Source organism: Papio anubis, chromosome 3 (assembly GCF_008728515.1).
Source record: "Papio anubis isolate 15944 chromosome 3, Panubis1.0, whole genome shotgun sequence".
NCBI lineage: Eukaryota > Metazoa > Chordata > Mammalia > Primates > Cercopithecidae > Papio > Papio anubis.
Window position 1 is genome coordinate 150,384,194 of NC_044978.1, and position 23,167 is coordinate 150,407,360.

At 33.2% G+C, this 23,167-nt stretch overlaps 1 protein-coding gene across 9 annotated transcripts in view; it reads left to right on the forward strand.

The window, feature by feature from the left end:
- ARAP2 (ArfGAP with RhoGAP domain, ankyrin repeat and PH domain 2) overlaps nucleotides 1-23,167 on the forward strand; it is a 179,293-nt gene that overhangs the window by 115,317 nt on the left and 40,809 nt on the right. For 8 of the 9 annotated variants that reach the window (XR_004182819.1, XM_031664671.1, XM_031664672.1 and 5 more), the window contains exons 21-26: nucleotides 3,087-3,299; nucleotides 6,812-6,917; nucleotides 9,640-9,787; nucleotides 11,250-11,318; nucleotides 13,813-13,887; nucleotides 16,657-16,774. Coding sequence is in view for 8 of the 9 variants with exons in the window: in XM_031664671.1 (XP_031520531.1) it covers nucleotides 3,087-3,299; nucleotides 6,812-6,917; nucleotides 9,640-9,787; nucleotides 11,250-11,318; nucleotides 13,813-13,887; nucleotides 16,657-16,774 (729 nt within the window). In the remaining variant the exon portion in view is untranslated. The remainder of the gene's footprint in view (nucleotides 1-3,086; nucleotides 3,300-6,811; nucleotides 6,918-9,639; nucleotides 9,788-11,249; nucleotides 11,319-13,812; nucleotides 13,888-16,656; nucleotides 16,775-23,167) is intronic. The other variant, XM_031664675.1, reaches the window with a different exon arrangement.

Sequence of the window (23,167 nt, forward strand, 5' to 3'; positions counted from 1 at the left end):
CTACTGAAAATATATACATAAAATATATACATAATATTACTATAAGAAGTTTCCTGCTATGATAGTATGTTCGTGTTTTTCTTCCTAGCTATAATCATCTGTTAAAAAATGGAGGAAGGAGAATGTTACCTTTATTTGTTACAGCCATTCAGTGTTAGTGTACATTTTGCAGATACACATGAATCACATATATGTTATGTTTTAACAGGAGCATAACCTCATTGGGAATCTTCACAATGTGTTAGTTTCATAATGGCATAAGGCCTTTCTTAAGCAAGAAATAATTAAAATACCTTGACTAGCTCTGATGTGGCCAATTTAATGTTTTTCTAGGGAAATCAGAATTTTCCTTGTGTTTATTTGGGTTTAAAATAATTCAGCATTAGATTTTTTTTCAACTAAAACTCATACATTATAACAACTTTATACATCTATTACAAGATGCCTTCACTTGCATGTTAGAATAATAAAGCCAATGAAGGATTGTGTTTATATAAATAGATACACACACACACTTAAATATATACACACATATGTGTACATACATATATTCATATATACACATACATATAGTCATATAACATGTATATATTATATATAAATGTATGTATCATATATTTTTATATTATATATAATTATATATAAAATTGTGTTTGTATTATATATCTACTGAAAGTATATAAATAATCACATATTGGGCACTACAGTAAGAAGCTTCCTGCTATGATAGTATGTTTATATCATATATATATATTTATATTCAGAACATTGGGGAAACCTCAATGCTACCAGCATGTATAGAAGAAAGATTTGGCAGGAACTTAGAAAATACCCAGTGATTATAGGATGCAGATGGTTTCATGGTAGCAATTATTTTGAACCTCCTGAGCTGTGGGTTGAAATCTCAAGACCAATTTTCTGTGCTCATTTTGTCATTGTGTCAAGGTTTGAACTTGAATGAGTTCATAGGATGACTCTTAGGGCTTTAATTTTTAAAAAGTAAATTACACTAGTTCTTGGGGAAAATTATTTCAATTATATAAACAAAATTATGTTCAAATTATTTTTCAGTTAACTTACTTGAGTGCCAGCTATTAGAAATTCATTCAGCTAGGGATATACTATCTCAAACGCTTAGTCAGTATTGATTTTTGTAGAACTTGCTTATTCTTGCATTAAGCAGTCATTTATTGAATACCTGCAGAGTAGTTCTAGGCACTGTGTGACTGCTGGATATACACAGAGATATGTCACAGAAAATAAGACATCATTTTTGCCTTCTAGAAGTTTGCAGATTTATGAATAAGAGACAAATACATGAGCAGTTACAAGTTAGTGTATAAAATTCTCTAGTAAAGAGGTTCAGGGGGTGCTTCCAGTGTCCAAGGTGTAGGGGTAAATTTCACTCACAGAAGGTGTGGTATCAGAGAGCTTCATAGGTAAAGCACAGTGCTTACCATGAGCCCTAAGAGAAAATGGGAGCTAGTTAGAAGAGGATAGGGATTCCAGGAGGAGAAAAAGTGTGTGCCAAGGTATAGAGTCACAAATTTTGTGCTGGGAGCTTTGTGGTATTAAATGTGGCCAGAGCTTAGTGTAAGGAGAAGGAGTCAATCAATATAAAAGGCAACAGGTTAGACCAAGTCAGGTAAGGTTTAATATACGAACTAAAATCCTCAAACTTTGCCTCGTAGGCAGCAAGAGGACAGTATTCGAATTTTTAAGCTTGTTGATAACACATACAGACCTGAATTTTAGATCATGCTGTTATCATTGTTGAGACACACAGAGGGCTGCATGAGAATGTGGGCAAGGAGTTGTGACAATGTAGTAAGAACTCAGTGCACAAATAATAGCATATGGGATGGAAAGGAGAGGACAGTTGTGAGAGTGAGATCATGATGAAGAATCTATGTGATGCAGTACTGCATTTTTTTGTTTTTAATGTGCTGATTGAGAAATAAATACTCTGACTTGTAAAGGGCTAGGGAGAAGGCAATGCCATATACTGAGGTAGAGAGGAACAAGATAAAGAACATGGTGGGGGTGGAAAGTGAGGTAGTAAACAGGGCAGGAGAATTAATTCCTTTGAGTTATTTTTATTTGCCATAAGATGTATGGGTGTATGTGTGTATGTTGTGTGTATATGTAATGGAATGTGTATATATATGTGTGTATGTGTAAAATCATGGAAATTAAAACCTGAGTTAAAATGTTTATGTAGAAGTGATGAGGTTGGATGGGTTCTCACCCAGTGGGCAGGAAGAGAAGAGAATTGAGGAAGGATCCCTGGGATGACCAGAAAGTATTAGATGAGCAGAAAAAATTAGAAGACTGAGAGAGCAATCACAGAGGGAAGGGAGAAAAAAAGAGATATGAAATCATGATGTCATGAAAGTTATGGGGTTAAAAGAATTTACAGGGTTTCATTCAGAATGTCAAATGCTGCAAGGAGTTCTCCCTAGATAAAAGCTGAAAAGCATCTAGAAAAAACAGGGAACAGGGAAAAGAAGCCTGGGAGGAGGCAAGGGAGGCTTTTGGGGTTTGAATTATTGTCATCGTTATCATCACTCTTCCTCCTAACCACTGCTCCTTTTATTTGGTATGGAGCACTTCATGAATCAGTAACCATGAAAAAGAGGTAACCCAACTCTCCACAGGAAATAAGGGAAGATGGGAGCATTCAGAAATTAATATACAACATGGGGGCAGGAGGGTGAAGACATTTATACCACAGAGGCTCACTTTTGTCAGTGAGAAATGGAGGTAAGTTGTTTGCTGGGAGACTAAGTGAAGACAGGGCACTTTAAGTAAAAGAACATTTGAAAAAGATACTATGGAGAGCTGGAGGAAGGACTGATCAGGAGCTTGCTAAAAGCTGAGTCTGCGATGATTTGCTCATTAGGTTTACATTTTAAATACTAAAATGAGGGATAAGAAGCCTTTCCTGCTCATGCATGTTTATATCATCTGTTGTGTAATGATTTCATCATCTTACTCATCATCTCAACACAAACATTTGTTTCATTTTTAAAATATCAAACTGGCTTTTGTATTTAGACTTTAAAAATATAATATTTTTAACAAAGGTTTAGGATGTAAATATATCTATCAGAAGAATGGTGATCCTTTGCATATAAGTGAACTCCTGGAGAGTTTCAAAAAGGATGCAAGAAGCTTTAAATTGAGGGCTGGAAAACATCAGCTTGAAGATGTGACGGGTGTGTTGAAAAGTTTTCTCTCTGACATTGATGATGCACTGCTTACCAAGGAGCTCTACCCATACTGGATCTCTGCTTTAGGTAATATTTATGCAGATATATATATAGATATGTGTGTGTGTGTATATATATAATACATGCTTGCCTTTTAATACTTAGACTTTTTTGATAAGTTGAAATTTTAATTGAAAGAAAAAATGTACATAATGGCTTAGAACAGAAATTGTATAAATATCAATAGCTGTTTCAGTCTATCTCAAGAGAAATTAAAAATATTTGCTCAATCATTTGGTATATACTTAGTTTTCAGTCGATTTCTTAGTTCATACTTTGCTTTAACTTTGGAATGTTATACTCAAGTCCATGTGTGCTACTAATTTCCCATTAAAAATAAAATGAAGCATTTACTATATGATTCATTTTGCAAGATAGTGTATAACAGTTTTTAACTGTTGCTTCATTTATCCTAGATTCCATCTAATGAAATAGAATTTTGTTATACACTGTAAGAGAAGCTAATTAAGAGATGACCCTAGGGAAGGAGTTTATTAAATCCCTCGTGGGTCAAATTAATTTCAGTAAAGCCTGTTTTTAACCTCCAATGCTTTAAAACAAGTCCTTTTATTGTAACATTACAATAACAAAGACTTAAATGTAAATATTGCCTTTAATTCCACCTTTTTAATAAAGATGCTTTTGTTTATCCATATTATAGTCCTTTTCTCTACTTTTGTAATGTATGTATATAACAGTTTTATTTTTATTAATACACCATAACCATTTCTCATATATCTATAGCATTTTCCAAATGATAATTTTCAGTCCTCCATTGTTCTAGGTTTTAAAACTTACTTTTGAATTAGTCTATAATTATAATGTGTTTGTCTCTTATATATTTAATCTGTTTCAAGATTTGGAAAATGGCTTTTGAATCTGGTCACATGGCATTCCTCTAATGAGAAGTAATTTTCCTCATTGAAAGTATTTGTTTGATCTAAAACAATTGATATATTTAAAGATATTTTTGAAATGATGTCACAAACACGCACAGTTTGAAAATTATCCCAAGAATGACCCTAGTTAGTGTCAGGAAGAGTAGCATTATAACGAAAATAAAGTTTCTCATGATACAACTACCTGTCAGAAGTCTTTCATTTGCCTTCTGTTTCTCAAATCAGTAGGGTTCACTGTAATACCAAGAATACTTGATTATATAATTTTCTAAGATATAAAATGCAGAGATAAATACATTGCTTTAATCTCAGTTACCCTGCAACCCTCATTTTTGTTTTAAGAAAGTTTTATTGAAATGTGTGAAGCTGCTTAGAGTATCTCTACTTCATAAAGACTTATAATTTGTCTTTATTATAAAATTGGTTATCAGTAGTACATGGCAAGGCTGGGCATGGTGGCTCACGACTATAATCCCAGCATTTTGGGAGGCCAAGGCAGGAGAATAGCTTGAGACCAGGAGTTTGAGACCAGCCTGGACGACATAGTGAGACCTTGTGTCTGCAAAAAAAAAAAAAAAAAAAGCGTTAACTCAGGCATGGTGATGTGCTCCTGTGGTCTCAGCTATTCTGAGGACTGAGGTGGGAGGATCACACGAGCCCAGGAATTCCAGGCTTCAGTGAGTTGTGGTGGTGCCACTGTACTCCAGCCTGGGTGACAGAGCTGAGATGCTGCCTCTTTAAAAACAACAACAACAACAGGTGACAAATACACGTTTGCTAAAGTTGTCAAATTGAGTGACAAACAAGTCTTCACTGTTGTCAGTCTACCAGAACAAGGTAGTCAGCAGGGGTCAGAGTGTGTCCGAAAGGAATGTGTTCACCTTTGCCTTGCCTGTGAATTCTTTGAGAATTTATTTGGAGAAGGCTTTGAATACTGGGTCAAGTAACCTTTAACTCCTTTGCTTTTGCAAACAATATAGTTCGGCCAGACCCTTCAATAGTGGCCATGTTGGACCTGAAAAGAATAAACCAGTACCCTCTGAGTGAATTCATAAAACTCTTTTGACGCACTGTGTACTTGAAGTAGAGAATGCCTTATAGCCATGTACCACCTATATTTATACAACATATGATCTGTTCTTCTAGGAACACTGTTAAATTCTGTGTCTAGTTGAATTGCTCATTATATTTTCTATATGGCCTAAAATCTTTCCTGAGTTTTACTTTCAATTTATTTAGCTTTATTTTGAAAATATCTATTTTATAAGATGTGTGAAAATATGTGTACTAGCATGACTTTTTGTTTAAAACATAGAAGTGTTAAATTTTAAGGAATAAATGCAATTTATCCTACAGTTAGCAACTAGATAACATGAGGATAAATGTTTGGATTATACTGGGAATTATACATAATTAATTTCCAGTAATGTCTTTGAATGTAATTTGGGTGTTTCCCCCTCTTTCTTATAGAGAGTCATCTACTAGTGCACTTAATTCAGTATACTCATGTGTATGGTTATTGATCTCATGTATAGTCTAAATCAGTACAAAAGAGATATCACTTGCAATTTTGAATAGGAGTGCACTTGAAAACTGTGTCATACAGAGTTTCCTACCTAGCCAGGGATCCTAATGCCCTTTACAAGTGACTTTGTACTTTTAAGACATCATTAGTGTGCTGCTGATTTTCTGTGAATAGAAGAGGTAAGGCTAAGCAAGAAATAAAATAGTCTTGTTTCCAAAGATAGTTGCGAATTGAGAGGAAATAATAAGTGTGGTCTCCTTGAGTTATCAAGTCAGCACAAGTGATTTATTTGAAGAATGATCTATTTCCACCGTCAGGTGGTATAGGCTAAACTGTCACTGCATGTCCTCTACAGAGTCTAGATTTTGGGGGGTTCCTGTCTCTAGTTTCTCCAGATATTTGCCTTCTTAGAGTTAGGTGAGTGGAGGGTAATTCGTTTTCATCCTCCTGTCCATGAACCAACAAATTTCTGTTCATGACAAAAGCAGGAAGTCTATCATCCTCTAAATCCAGATTGTAGTTATTAAGGACTGGGCTTGACTTCTTCCATTGTACTCTCACCTTTTCAAAAGATTTGAAAGTACGCTTTACCTGGATCGAAGAGGTGCTGTATAGTTCATAGTTCCAGGATGGTTCGTAGCTTTGGAAATATTTTTATAATGTCGTGAGAAGCAAAAATCAGAAATGTCATTTTCAAATACAATTGAGAAAACATTTCCTTAGCCAGAGTTAAAATACTTTTGGCTTAACTCTTCAGTTTGTACTCCAGTTTGAATAGTTAATTGAATGTATTCCCATTAAGTTAAAGTTCAGTATTCCATAAAGTAGAAGATAAAAAAATACAATCCCTCCTAACCTTGTATTTTTAAAGTTATTTGTTTTCAATTATAAATTATAAAAACTAGAGCACATAGTGCTAGAATGTTATGTAAATAAATACTTTTCCAGATTGATAGAAAATTACTTTAGAACTTCGAACAATTGTCTACTGAAACCTGATTGTATCACTTATTAAAATGCGTTTGTTTGTGACTATTTTACAGTACTGCTGATAGACGAATTCATAACATTGATAATTAGTTTAGGCCTCAAGTTTGTTCTTTTTTTCCCTCCAGATGCGCAAGATGACAAGGAAAGAATTAAAAAATATGGAGCATTTATACGTTCTCTTCCAGGGGTCAACCGAGCAACATTAGCAGCTATCATTGAACACCTGTATAGGTGGGTAGATGAATGAACTTTTCTAGACATTTCAAACACAGCACTCAATAAGTCACTATTTCTTATGTGATTGTGAATCTTTCTACATATCATAAGAGCTCATGTTAGTCTGTCTTTCTGTAATTAAGTCACATTTACAGATAAATAGCGCTAGTAATTTCTTAATCAGAACTGATCATATACAGTATCCTCAAAGGCATCTGATGCATAAGCAAGAATTTTAAAACTCACTTGGTTTGGAAGCTGGAGAATGAAGGATGTGCAAGGACCAGAATTTTGTAACAAGAATCTGTCTGTGAAGACAGTATTTTCTCATGGTGGACATTTCTTTATTATCAGTTTATATCTTAACTGACCTGTATATTTTGGTATCAGGCTATTGATACAATGAGGAAATTTTAAAAATCAAAAACAATTTTCTATGTCAAGGCATGAAAGTCTCCTTGCATTTGGAAAGCTATGAGGAATATAATGGTGCCTTTACAAATGAGGTCTGAAGGATGAGGACATTTGAAAATAACCTTTTAAGTTAAAACTGGTTTTTTTTTTTAATCTTAGCAAGAATTATTACAAAAACTTAAATAAATGTAAATTTTGATTAAAGAATATATTGTCGCTCCCTGAATGGATGAAATACTCGCTTGAATAAATTTCGGTAAAGCTGGATTTTGCTAAAAGTACCTTATTTGCAGTGTCCGTTTAGAAATCTTTCACAATTTGTGTTCTTTCCTCTTGTTCTTTTCTTTCCCAACCACTACTTCTCATTTATATCAGCTCCATTATTGTAAAACTGATTTTCTTATTGCATCATACAAATATAGTCTACATTATATAGTCCTATCTCTATGCCTATGAGACGTTGAGACAAACTTTAATATAGAGAATTTTAGCATGCAGCATGGAATTATAGAGGATAAATTGAACGATTCATTGCGCGTTGTGGTCCGGGGGATGCATCTGTGCTTCAGATTTAAAGAGACATATGAACTGGGCGTGAAAGAAGAGTATGAGAAATGAGTGAAGGATAATGTCTGGGACATAGGAGTACTAGGAGATGAGACGGTTATAGTTGGCTGGCAGGAAGTTGTGGAAGGCTTTGTAGGTCATGCAAAAACATTTGAATTTTATCCTTTAAGTGATAAAAGTAACTGATCAAATGTTTTAGGATAATCCCTATGATGGGATTGGTAGGGAAGATGTAGCATAGAGGCAGATAAGCTAACTAGGAAACAGTTTTGTTGAGTTTCTGATGAGAAGACCTGGAGGAGAAGGGACTGGTCAAGCTGAATATGGAACATTGGAAATGTTAACACCTCGGAGCAGAGAAGTAAAGGAAGAAAAGGAAACACTATATTATACCTATTTTGTCCCAGAAACTAAGGCAGCCACTTAAACTAAAGACAAGAGAAGTGAAAAGTGCCAAAGGGGATGATATTACAGAAGGAAGTCTCAAGAAATACAGGAATGTCCTTAAAGATAATGTCCTTAAAAGATTGAGAGGAAAATTTGGATGAGGACAAGTTGATTTAGTATTTAATTCAATCCCTACCCTAGCTAAAAGACCATTTCTGCCATCAGTAATATCCACTAAATTCCATTCACAATGGGATTAAAGAGTTTCTGACTGTGAGATACTTAGATTCTAGTAACAGAGACAGACATGCAGATAAATTTTCCAGATGTTTACAATTAAGTGTAGTGTGAAAGCATAGACATTGTTTTGAGAGGGATGTTCACAATTATTACATCCTCTTCTATTAAATTCCAGCCCCTTTTGCACCTTGAAAATCACATGTGATGATTGCCCTTGCACCATCTCTGCTATGCAGTTTGGTATTTTATTATGAATTCCCTACATTATCATGTATATTGCTATCATGTTTATTCACCTTTTCTTGTAGCTACCTGAATCTATGTTCTTCATAGATGGGAATGTCTAGCTTAGTCTTACTACATTGATTTTATGGAGTTACTATGTTCATTTGACGGAGTGTGCCACTTACAGTTCTCATCTGTTACATTTTTAGCAATGTTACTTTCCCTTTCTTGGGGATGATGCTTCAGGGAGTTGTTTTGGTTTTTTTGTAAACTTTTAAGTTCAGGGGTACAGTGTGTAGGTTTGTTACATAGTTAAACTTGTGTCATGGGGAAAAAATGTAATTGCATTTTAAAATAGTCTACTTTGTGATCATTTATTTTGAATAACTGTATGGACACATGTGCCCAAATATTCTTTCTCATTTGATTTGCACTTACGGGAACATTTAGCCCAGCTTTGCAACTGGAATTTGGAACTGTCAATTATATGCCTAATGACCTACCTTTTTTGCCTGTTTTCTGCATACCTCCTACCCCATTTCCTCCTCCTATGCTGCAGCCCCACAAGCCATTTTACACCATTCGGCAAGCATATTTCTATGCTTTGGCCACAGGTTGTTTTATAGTTTGCAATTGTTTGGATATGGTCAGCCCTTTCTCTAAATCAACAATTAAGTATGACTTTGTAACTTTTACTAATCCATTTAATAGTACTTTTTCTCATGTTCGTAACTAGATTATAAGCTACTTGGAAGAAAGAACCATGTGTTTTTAAGTCACTACTGTATCTTTTATATCAGAGAATTTCAATATTGATGTGCTTAAAAATTGATAAACTGGCTTTCTGTTCTATGAAATTTCCAAATAGAAGTGTATCATAATGAACTATGCTTTTCTCTAACAGGGTTCAGAAATGCTCAGAAATCAATCACATGAATGCCCATAATTTGGCCTTGGTCTTTTCATCCTGTTTGTTTCAAACGAAGGGACAAACTAGTGAAGAAGTGAATGTAATTGAGGACCTAATTAATAATTATGTAGAAATATTTGAGGTAAATATTTTGTATCCTGCCCTTGTTAAAATGGTTATAATGTCACTGTTTGCCAACATATATATATGTTTTAGGGTGTTATTACTCAGATCTTTTTTAATATTTAGAAATATGTAAAATAAGGAATAGTCATTTTAAAAAAATATAGGCATAAGTAGCTTTTAAGCTATAGTCATTATTTAAATTTGGTTGCATTTAAAACTTTTTACCATCTGATGTCTGTTGGACAGAATATTTCTATCTACAGGATTTTTTGCTTGTGTTTTCTTTTTCTTCATGTGTATGAGTTATATCTACTTAGAGGTATAAAGTTATACATTGAACAATTCATTAATAAATGCCAGACTCTTAAATTCTGCAGTTGAAAGCACTTTGGTTTTTTATTTTACTTGTGTCACCAATTGGGGAAAAAAAGCACATTTTAAAATATTATTATTCTATGCATTTTACTAAGTAATCTGTTTTAATTGACTTTTTAATTTTCCATTTTATAAAGTTAATATTTTCATGTTTCATCAGAAAGCTGTTGGAATAGGAATGATGTCTTGGTTCAAAGAAGTAAAATTAGAGGAAATAAGCCCAGGATTCAAATTGGTGGATTTGGGCGAAAGGTCCAGTTCTATTATATAACTAGTTCTAGCATCTCCATTTTGTCATTTAACCTTTTGAACATTCCCTTAAATGGTGTTTATGAGTCCACTTGTTTTCCGGAAGTATGGCTATACCACATGAAGTCAAGAGGGTTAGTGTAATCAGTTACCATTGTAGAGTTCTTACATTCTTATTATAATCACTTATCATAAGACAAGAAAAAGGAGCTATTTTAATAAAACAAAATATCACAGTCTGTATCTTAATTCACATAGGAATAGACACCAGATTGTGGGATTGTCTTTGCTCTTTGATCTTCTCTTTACTTCTTTCTATATCTGTCCACTGTTTTTTGATCAATAGCAACTTCTTCGCAATAATCTGATGCTGAGAAAATAAAGATTTAGAAAAATATGATGTATGGCTTTACATGCTGTCTCTATTTTCTGTATTTGTAGTTTTCCATTAGTAAAATGGTTATCTTCATAGTTATGTTAAACTTTACCTAAATGATGGAAATTTAATAAGCACTTAATGAACATTTCAGTTTGATAAATGAGCTTTGTTTCTCAACCTGCATAAACTTAAACCAGTCATCAGATCCTTTGCTTAAGTTTCCTAAGAAATAGAACTTCCATCAATGCAATTGCAGCCTGAAGTAATGTCATCATAAAATATTTTGAACTTTAGGATACTCTATCTTGTTTATTTTATTTCCGACCTAGCTATGTGGGCTCATACTGATTCCGATGGCCATTCTCATTTATTTTTAAGTTGTTGGTATTTAAATTCCTGAAGATTACATGAGGATGAGTGTCATCACTCTTCGTATTCTACATTATTAGAATGTCCCGAATTATATTTTAAACAGGTTAAAGAAGATCAAGTCAAACAAATGGACATAGAAAATAGCTTTATTACCAAGTGGAAAGACACCCAAGTGAGTAGTAATAGTTAGATCTCTAAAGAATTAAACAAAACAGAAACTTCCATTGTAAGTAAAGATATTTGCTGTGTGTATTTTCAAGTTCCTATTTTAAGCAAAGTAAAAGTAATGGGTGAAAAAAGCAACAATTAAGTAAATTGGTTGTGTTATTCTGCAACCTGATACATACATGCAAAATATGCTAATGTAAAATTTTAAAAGTAGAGGGAAAGTCAGTTTTAATTTACCTCTCAAGGTTTTCTTTATAAGATCAACTTTTGTGTATAAAAACCATGACTGAAAATGCTAATGGATTTCAAAGGAAGCATTTAAAGCCAAAGAAATACTTAGAGTAAATTGAAAATTCAGACAGCCTAGTGATTCTTTTTTGTTATTGTGAGACTATAAATTATTTCTTATATGCTTTTGCTTTGCATGCTTTCAGATGATTGTATTAATGGAATGCGTCTAATGTGATCTTTGTAACACATTCTAATTTTTGTCCTAAGTTGACTTTTCTACATCCTGTCCTGTTTTCCTCAATCACATTGTACTGGATTTTTGTGTTCCGGTTGCACTATGCTTGTTTGTTGAATATTCACTGGAATTTCTTAAGGCTGATCATTAGTCATCTTCTAGTAACTAGGAGTTAGAGTGGATTCAGGGTACCAATATAAATGATAGAAATGGATCAAATGAGCTCTGTTTACAGATAGATAATGAGGCAAATGCTTTTTTGTTAGAAACTAAAGTCTCCTCAGTCCTGAAATATCCACAGCTAACTAGAGGAGTCATTGAAGCTGTCATTCCATACAAAAAAAAAATAGAGGAAGGCTTAGATCAGTACTAATACTATGATATTAATGAATTATTTTCTCCATTTTGACCCAGAGTAATTATGCAGCTTCCAAAGGAGTTAGCTTTAACCTTAAAAAATCTAGCTCATTATCAATTATCTTAAATTCTCACTTTTTTGGGGAGCAGAGAGGAAGACTTTAGTCATGAAATAAAGGATTGTGTGAGGCTGAGAGGTAACCCCTGACCATACTATCTACATTGTTATTTAAAAGGTTTGAGTATCTTTTTGCGTTTTTATCTTTTATATTTATAGTATAACAAAGAAATAAGTTTTGAATGCTTTCAATTCAGTCTGTATAAGTAAGTAAAAACAAGAAATACAGTATTTGGAAATGATAAGTAAAAGAGTCTGGGAAAATCTGTTTTTTATTTTACTTAAATTTTTCCTCTAATTCATTTAAAACTGTCTTCTGGAGTATTTTTTTCTGACATTCAGTCTCTTTGTCTTACCCCTGTTTGAATTTCTTACCTATTCTTCTTTTTTATTTCACTCTATGAGTTCTTTGTATTTACTTTTTAAGTTTTAAAATGTGTCCTTCCTGGAGAGCTGTTTATGCAAACATAGTGAAAAGCAAAAGTGTCAACTGTATGTTTTCCTTACTGGAATGTATCTGTAGCATTGTAAGTCAGGAGGAAAAACTGGAAATAAGCTTTTCTAAGCCTGTAATGCCAGAAAAATTAAGGAACTTTTTCAAAGTTCACCTTTAATATTTTTCTCAAAGTTTACTCATTAGATTTTATGCTGAGGCAAATTTAATTTGAGAATTATTTCTTGATTATGATCTTTTTTATTTAAATCAGGTGATATTGTTTCTAATTGGTTACATAACTTAAGGGAACTTCTGAAAAAAGTTACTCAAAATATTTTTCATAGATTAATTTGGTTCTTTGTTAACCTCCTATATGGTTAATCTATATAGTTATGATATGATATCCTAAGGCCTTTTATTTTCAGGCTTGCATCTTCTTCACTTAGTCTGTCTTTTGGGATATAATGATGACCTAAATTAGTACTTAATTCTTGGCCAAAGATAATTAAAAACTTCTTTTTTTTGTCTACCATATTCCATGAATGACCTCACTTTTATTTTCATTTCTAAATTTATGTTATTTGTAGTTTTAATATAGCTCTGACATAGTTTATCCTCAAAGTTCAATTTTCAGGCATATCTTCTCTTTAAAAATGTAGCAAGCCATATTTTGCCTTTTAAATATTGATATCATGCACACATTACAGCTTGAAGCAAAATTACATGTGGTTTGTTTTCACCCCTCATTTTGTTTATCCTGTTAACGTACATGCCGATGGCTCCTACGACTTCTGTTGTTGTAGCCAGCATATTTCCATTGTAGCTGGATTCATTATTTTAGGAAGAATGTAAGGGTGTTTGAGAGCACTAAGCTCCTGAGTAAGAGATAAAAAAGAAAATCATTGTGATTGTTGTTACTGATTATAACATTTGTGTAAATGCCTTGTCCTTAACCATGTCTGGAAATGGGCACATCATGCTTGCGAACGGCGGAATTGAGCTTGTTTCATTGTTATAAAATATTCAAAAATATGCCTGGAGCTTTATAACTGTCTTCAGTTTCAAATGTGTGTTTTTACAATATATTTACCTGTGTTATTTCTACTTCTGCCCTTTTCTAGGTTTCCCAGGCTGGAGATTTGTTAATTGAAGTATATGTAGAAAGGAAGGAACCTGACTGTAGTATTATAATTCGGGTAAGTTCTAAAGGTGGCTGTAAAGAGGACTGTTGGAAGTCACAAATGTTAGCATTATTTTACATATTTTGAATTTTCCATTATGATATTTTATGTTACTTCTCCAGTTCAAACGACTGCCAACATAGACTTTTTATACTGATATCCCCCAGGAATTCTGTATTTTAATCATTTGGAAAGAGAACATCTTATGTGCTTTGGATTACGTGTTAAGATTTTCTTCAGGTTCTGGAAAATACCCCGAGCTTAAATACTTGCTCTTCCCCTTCCTAGCTTCCTGACATTACACAAGTTATTTGCTCTAGGCCTCAGTGTTCTCACCTGTAGAATGAGAAAAAATCACAGTATTACATCATAGCATTGATGTGAGGACTCTGTAAGATAATGCATGTAAAACCCTTAGCACATTGCTGAGCATGTGTTTAATAAATAACTATTACTACTAGAGCTGTTACTATTAATAATAATCCCTCACCCTTGTTTTCTATACTTTAGCATCCAGTCTTCCAATTTATTTGAATATAACTGTGGGACATTTATTTGGATAACTCTTTTATTCCTTGAGAGTACTAATCATTTGTGATGAATTTAAAATAGATCTTTCTCATGCTACTATATTTAGTAATTTGTTTGCCTTACAGATAGTAACTGATATTTCAGGTTGCTATTTGGTAAGACTGATTTATTTGTTTGAACAATAGACATTCTGCCATGTAACAGAAATTTGGCTTTAGCTACTTATCATTTTTAAAGTCCAGGATTAAACAGAGTCACAACATTAGATATATTTGGACTTAAATTAAATATATTTTGATTTTAAGTTTTGTGTTTCTAATGATTATGAATTGTGACTATATACCAATTAAGTACATTACTTGGTACATGAAGCTGAAATATTAACACTGTAATTATAGGCTTTGTCTTTACGAAGCATTTGCCTTGCCACTCCTTGGCCATGTCATATTTCTTAGGCTGAATGCATAATGCTGATCATAAGAGATGTGAGGAGCTAGTAAAGATCAATTAGCACAAGTTAATCACTAATGCTAGAGGAGGTATTCAAAACACATGGCTTAAATCTATACACAGGCTCTTTAGTAGTACATTTTAATTTTATTTTCTAAAGTCACAACAGAAGTTATAATTGAGCCAAGTTCTTATGTTATCTGGTGTGTTTAGATAAAAGACTTGCCAGTTTCACCTATAGTAACCCCAAATACTCTTTAGAAAATAACAGAAACTATTTAAAACCAATTATATAGGTTTTAATGCTTACGATTCTGCAAAACCCTTTAGTTACATTTATCTCTGCTAATTATTACCTAAACGCATGGAGGTAGATGAAGCAGGTGATGTTCCAAGTTTATAAGAATGGAAACTGGGAAGTAAGAATACTAAGGCCAGAATACAAACCTGGGTCACCATAATCCCAACTGGATGTTCAGTATACTGATCTGTATATTTTGTAGAGTAATAATTTCCCAAGTGTGGAGTTTTAGGTGTTACTAAAGAGGAGCTTTTGGTCTCTCTTGATGCAAGAAAAGAGTTCTGGTCTTCCTGTTTCAGACCAAGGTGCTTCCTGCTTCCTGTTTCACAAGTGGATTTCTCAATAATTTATTATTTTTTTAAGAAAGGGCTATCCTTAAAAATATTGTACATTCATGCAGATCAACAGCATCACTGAAATGATTCATCTGTTCCATACTGCTTGATGTTCTCTATTATTCCTAGATGCTACAATAAATTTTTTTTTCTTTTAAGTTTCTATTTCTTTGGGCTTTTCTAAATAGAAAATAGTGAACTTCATTGTATAATTATATTCCAAAAAAGCACTAAATTTCATAAAATACAAAAGGTAGACTTTGCGAGTTACCTGCAGTGAAATAGGTTTTTTGTTATTTATGTATGTGCAGTATGCTTATGAGCAATTATGGGCAGGAGAAATGGAAACAAATACATTTCTAAGGAACTTTTAGTAGGGATGTCCTTTTACTGAAAATGAGCAAACCAAGTTGCAACTGCAGTATTATCATGCTTAAAACATCATTATAACTAAATTCGAATTGAAGAAAGCCATTTTGCTTTTGGCCAGCATGGACTTAAGACTGGCATAAGCAAAAACAAGAAGCAGCAAATAAAAAATTCCAAAAGTCCCCGAAGAGGTGATATGCTTGTACAGTGGACTCAGGCTTTGGGACTTCGGTAGAGCCAACCCCCAGGCTGGCACTGCAGACTCTGATATCCATCCTGGAATCCTGGTTCCAGCATACTTTGGTATCCCACCATCTGTCACTTGGCATGGCAGGGCACACCACGGACCTCCAAGACCCTGGAGCTTTTTGGCATGACTGATAACCACTGACTGTGTATAATTTAGAATCTAGGCTGAATAAACCAAGTTACTCTACACTCTTAATTATAGAACTGACGAGTAAAAAGTTTTACATTTAGACCACTGTTAGATTCATTGTCTGGCGAAGACCATTCCTCATGTCATTGGGTACATTCTTTCCTTCTGAGTGGTCTAATTGCTCAGTAAGTGATTAAAAAAATCATGTCTATATTGTATTTTCTTTTCGTACTTAGGTACATTTTATGGAAAAGATCTGAACATGCTGTTTTCTCTATGGGATTTTGGAAGCTGGTTTTAACCATGCTCAAAATAAATTCAGGATATCACTAAATGGTGGATGGGGAATATTATTGGCCTAGCATAAGGCTACTTCTGTGTCTAACATATTTTTTGAAGAAATATTACTTCTCTTACAGATATCTCCTGTGATGGAAGCAGAAGAATTAACTAATGATATATTAGCAATAAAAAATATTATTCCTACAAAAGGTGATATTTGGGCCACATTTGAAGTCATTGAAAATGAAGAGCTAGGTAAGTGATTTTCATACGAGGGATTCTTAAATTATTTATACTATAAAAAAGTACTGTTTAGGACAAGACTTTATAAACATTTTATGTCTTAATATCTTGTTATGATTTTTTTTTACCTTAGTGCATGTGTTAATATATGTTTGAGGTTGACTTTTTATGATTTTACTCATCAAAATAATTATATTACCTTATTGACTATAAAAATACAGTGCAAGACTTTAGGTATCTCTTTTGGTGCCTCAGGAAAGAAGACCTTTGTTATAAGGACAAGCGATTTGATTTGGTACAATATTCTGAGTGGTGTGAGTTACTATTATTTAACCAGAACGCTATTAACAGAAACAAAGAATGTTGATTTAAAATAATGTTTATTATTCTATAAAGTAATTTTAAGAGCAGCAGAAGCTTCATTTTTGTCTTTTTCCTTTTTCTATCTTTATTGGGTCAAATATTTTGTTCTTTCATCTCCAAGATGCCTAGGGATAAAGGGAGCATTTAAAGCACCTTGACTACCCCAACAGTCAAGTGCTGAATAAGCTTAACATTTTAATAACACCCTGTGGTTTCAAAGACCTCCAGAAAAAAAAATAAGACACAGAATGTCTTTGTACCTTCACCATCTGTCTAGCTGCTACCTACTAAGGTCTTGGGACACTTTGGAGTACAGCTGCCAAACTGCCAAAAGAAAAATCTTGCCACCCTCAAGCTCAGAATAAAAATTAAAATACAATATTTAAAATACCCCATAGTGTGTTATTAGGAGTATTCCAATCAGTGTTAAAATGAAATGGGATTGTCAGTACTTGGTCTTTATATTTTTATTCCTGTATTATGATTGTGCACAATTCTTTAAAATTTAAAATGTTTCAATGTTATTTTAAAATATACATTGCCAAGATCTGATGACTGTGGTACTTTGATGTCACTTCACAGTGTCTCCCTCAATTGGTCTCAATCCTCCTCGTGCACAGAAATACTCTGGCAGATGACTCCTATGACCCCCAACTGTCAAGTCCCCAGATTCACATCTGGGTTCGCTTTACCTAACCTTCTATGGCATTTATTGTTAATGACTATTCCCATTTTATTTGATGATCTTCACTCTGTTTTCCATACTGCCTGGATTCTCTTCATGATTTTCTGATCATTTTACCTCTTTTTTAGATTCTCCTTATTCTGACTTCTAAACATTGGGTTTTCCTTGCTGCAACCTCCTTTGCCATCTTTTTTCATGTTTCCTATGATTATGATTATGATTATTAGATAATCTCTTCTATTTTTTTGTGCTTGGCTAACAAATATGAAATGATGTTTCCCAAATATACCTTTGTTCTTCCTCCATCTGGCTCACACTACTACCTCATTTAAAACCTAGACTAAAAGTTTCATTTGTACTTTGTCGCATTTCTCTTTATAGTACTTATCACTTTGATTTGTACTTGTCTCTTTTGATGGGGGCTCCTTGGAAAGTAGGAGCAATTCTGTTTTGTTTTGGTTTTTTTAATCTCTAATGTCTACCCTAGTGCCTATTATATAGTAGCCATAAAATCTATTGAATAAGTGAGGCATGATTTTCTATGACTCTGTGCTACAAGAGTGACAAAGTTTTTATTTTTCATCTTTGTTTAATTTTAAAGAATGGGTCACTCAGTTACCAGCTTTATTATATTTGTGCATAAAGGTTAACTGTCGACATTATTGCCAGAAGTATCTTTCCACATTACAAATTGGTTTACATTGTTTCACCATGTGAAAGCCTTTTGTTATTTCCTCATTGCATATTCACCCTTCACAGTGTAAGTAAAATGTCTCTTCCTTCATGTTGTTCACACTGATTTCTTTCGGATCACTTGTTTAGAAATCTATAATGCTGTGTACTCTATGACTTCTAGAATAGTAATGTGTATATACCTGGTTCTGCCCTATACTATACTTTTTTTAGCGCATTTACCACATATTTTAGGCTTTATATTTTTGACTACTTCTCATAGTGCAGTTGATGTGGATCACACTCCACAAAACTCTTTTCAACTGAAGTAGGGCAAAAAAGTAGATGCATTCTGGACCTGAGTGATATGGATTGTGACTCCTGGTATAGATGCATCCAAATGTGGGAGGCACATAGACAGAGATCTCTGCCTGTAGATTAGGAACCATGAAGAGATCTCAAGGCCCTGTTTAGTGCTTGGACAGATGATTGTCTCCTACACGCTTATATTTCTGTTGCTTTTTAAAAGTTTGATAGCAGAATACTGAATTGTGGATTTAGGGGTAAGCATCCCCTCCCTACCTCCCTTACCCTCTCAGAGTTTGAGTACATTAAAGCATATCCATGTGCCATTGCAGCTCTGTATCTCTGGCTACTGGTCATCCTAAGAGGAGCAAGCTCGTGGATGAGGATAGGAAGGAATTATATATAGCTAGAAGAGGGGTTGCGTTATACCAGGAAACATTGTTTTGAAATTTTATCTTGAGCGATCAAGGGATGTTTACCCTCAAAATGACTAATTATAAACTTGAATGTGATAATTAGTATATAAAATGCTAAGATTGAATTGGATTTTTTCCTATTTTTACTTCTAATTAGAATAAAGTTGTCTTTATTTAAGATATCTAAAAAACTAGGAGACATCAAGTTTTGATTTGTGAATGTGTCAATGTATAAACTAAGAAATGTGTCATGTACACCTAGAAAAAATATACTTAGAGTTAAGAATTCAAATTTGGCATGGTCTTAATGTTTGGTCAACTGTGCAAGTAGAAATTGCAGGAAGAGAAACACTTTCAGAGGGCTAATGGTAGAAGAGCAACAAAAGGGCCTGTGGTTATGTGGGTTTACTGAAGCCAGTTGAACATGTGTGTACCACCTGACCTGAAATGTTGAAGGCTTTATTACTAGTAACATGCAGGGAAGATAAAGTGAAATATGAGAAGGAGGTAAAAGTAAAGACATAGGTAGTAAGAAGGTTGTAGTCGATAAGAATGTCAGCCAGGCAATTGGTATGTTTTATAATGTAAACATAAATCCTCCAAGTAATGCAGTAAAAAAAAAAAAAAAAATGAATGAATATATAAATTTATAAATATGTAAGCCAGAATGCTAGATTTTAAGTATCTTTATATTTTAAAGCAGGAGTTCTCTATATCCAGTGTTTCCTTTGTATAATAAATGTTCGGTAATCTTCCCTTTACTGTCCTGAGATAATCTATTGTACTCTTTAAAAATTAATACCCTAATTAAAATATAAAAATAAAGGGAACGTATACATTATTAGCATGTAAATGCTGGGAAACTCCTATATGCCTGAAGATGATGAAAATAGATTCTTAAACCTGTGAATGGAATCTCCGTAGATGTGGCAGCTACTAATTCAGATTGCTATAAGCATGTACCTTTTGTTTTCACTTAAATGATATTTCAGCATTACTGTCATTGGTGAGATGGTGCACAACTTTTCAGGAAGTTCTGACTAAGACAGCACAGTCATCTTTTTTTGTTTATATGGCAGTCAGATTTGTGGGAAAATACATTACAACCATTTAAAACATTTTGATATTTTTGACGTTTTGATTTTATATTACATTGGTATGAAATATACATTAAGCCGAGTTAGATTCTCTTCCGTAAGAGCCAGTCATCCAAAATATGCTGTTATTTTAATGCTTTACCTTAAATCCGATCCCATCATCTTCCAGTGTAGACCCCTTTACCCTCTGGGTTTTTCACATCTTGAAAGAAATTTAACCACTGAGAGGCCTCATTTAAATAGGCTTCACTGAGAGATCCAAGTTTGTAAAGCAGTTACTTTTTATGTGGTAATATCAGAAAAAGATGGTCTTCTTTCTTCCTCATACCTACTATGATGTGGAAGATCTGTTTATTTTTTATTAGGATTCTTTCTAGCTCTTCTGACTGACACATAAACTGCTGTTATCTTCTGATTATGTACGTAGTAGGGCAGACAGTGTTTTTCACTTTGCATATGTTACCCAAGAAAATCTTAGTTTTTCCTCAAATTACATGTGAGAAAACCATCATGGGAAGGCTTACATATGTGTCCGGAATAAAATTAACTATAGTAGTTAAGATCTAGGGCTTTAAAGTCAGATAGGTTTGGGTTGCACATCTCTGTTCCTCACCTTAACCACCTATGTGACTCGAGGCAAGGGGCTAAAACCTTTGTGATTCTTAGGTTTCTTTACATGTAAAATATGAATAATAATATCTAGTGAAGAGTGTGATTGTGAAGTTTGAAAGTGGTAACTGATTTAAAGCATCCAGCATATATAATGCCTGATACATAATTGTTATTCCATAAATGGCAACCGTTATTGGGATCAAAAGTATCTCAAAGCTTTCAAGTAGTAGACTCAAAAATTATGTAAAGCCAGACATACAGGGAGTGCTTATTTTATAATTAGTTTTACCTTCAAATACATCTAACTTCAATTTGAAGACAACCAACTTATGAGTTAGTTAACAATTGAATTATAACTTTGGCAAATTGTGGGCAGTTATGATCTTTGCCAAATCTTTTAGAAAATTATTTGAAGAAAAGTAATACTGATATAGCACAAAATATTATATCTGGCTTTATGAGGACTCATTTTGTCTGTGAGTCTTTCTGTTAATATGTTTTTTTTAATTTATGGGCCATCAAAGAAAAGAGATAATTTATTTGTCAAATATTTATTGAGCATTTATTATATACTCAATACTATGCTGTGAATAGGGGATATATAATAGGAAACAAGATGTGTATTTGTCTTCAGGATGTATGGCCTAGTGGATTTTTTCTTTCCTTCTCTATTTTTGCCATTATTATAATGAGTTAGCTTGCTCCAATAAGCACAGAATGCAGAACTGGATTTCTCTTTACTGGATAGGAAGCAAGCATCTGGTAATTTACATTGGAAGCAGATAATTTATTTTCTTATCTGGAACTAGGAATTGTTGATGACTTATGATATGATATGTTCGTAGCAAGGGAAACCAGTATTAGGGAGGATGCGATATATTTATGTAAACTTGTGATTTTATTATCAATTACATTATGATGGATCATACAAGTATGATGCTTTTGATATGCTCTTTCCTGTTTGTCTGTAGCCTCATTACTTTAAACAAAAGCAAAAAGCTCAAGTGCTGTGTGCTTTATATTTTGGATGGTTTGAAAGAGTTGAATTGACTTTTACATGGCTACAACACTAGGAAAGCAGCACTGACATCTTCATGTCAGAGCTTCTTTTCTTATTATTTCAATTATGCTATTTTAAGGGTACTGAGAAAAGGTTTGAATTTCCCATATGCTTCTGTTGCTACATTTTATTAACTGATTGACATATTTTGATCAGTACAAACTTTTCTGTGAGGCTTTGATTGTAATTCTAAAACTGGTTCTTTTTAACTCTATGCTAAGAATATATGCTGCATTCAAAATTATGATTGCCTAAATCAAAACGTATATGGATGAATGTTCTTCAGAGAAATATATTGAAGATGTCATGTAATTTCTTGCTAATTGGCCTATTATGTCAATAGTTAATATATAATATTGACACGTAATGTTTTTGGTATTTCCACTAATAGTTAAATATAGACTATTCAGTACTATTTTGTAAATTATTTTAATGTTTTCTATAGAAGTTACATTTTATAATTTTATATTGATTATGAAAATATTAGCTATGAGGTATTCACTAGTATTGATCAAAATTAGGAGTTTGATCTTGTTGGGATAAACAAAGGATTATGATTAAGTTATAATTATTATTTAGTAATGAACAATATTGTTTAATGGATTTTTAAAACCATTTAATTGCATATAAAAATAAGAAGGTTTCCCTAAACAAACCAGTATGTTATCTAAAAAAAAGGATAGAGGATTGAGTTGGTGGTTCATGCCCGTTCATCCCACCACTTTGGGAGGCAGAGGTGGGAGGGTAGCCTGAGATCAGAAGTTTGAGGCTACAGTGAGCTATGATTGCACCACTGCACTCCAACCTAGGTGACAGAGTGAAACCCTGTCTCAAAATAATAATAATAATAATAATAATAATAATAAAGTATTGTATAAGGTGTAGAATTTATTGTACAAAGGGTAGAATTCTGAGATTTTTTTATCAAAAGAAAAGTACTTCTGATTTTTAAAAATAGTTGAGTAACAAATAGGTATTCCTGCATTATTTATATAGTAAATGTTATTATATGCTTAATAATTTTCTAGGTCTTAGGGTATCTTTTGTGTAGTCATAGTGCTATTACTGTATAACATAAGATATGATTGTGTATAATGGTGCCTACAGATCTTTTCAAAGGGATTTTTTTAAATTTATAATTATAAAAAAAAATCGTTATCTTCATATATTTTCCATTTGATTTGGAATTTATTT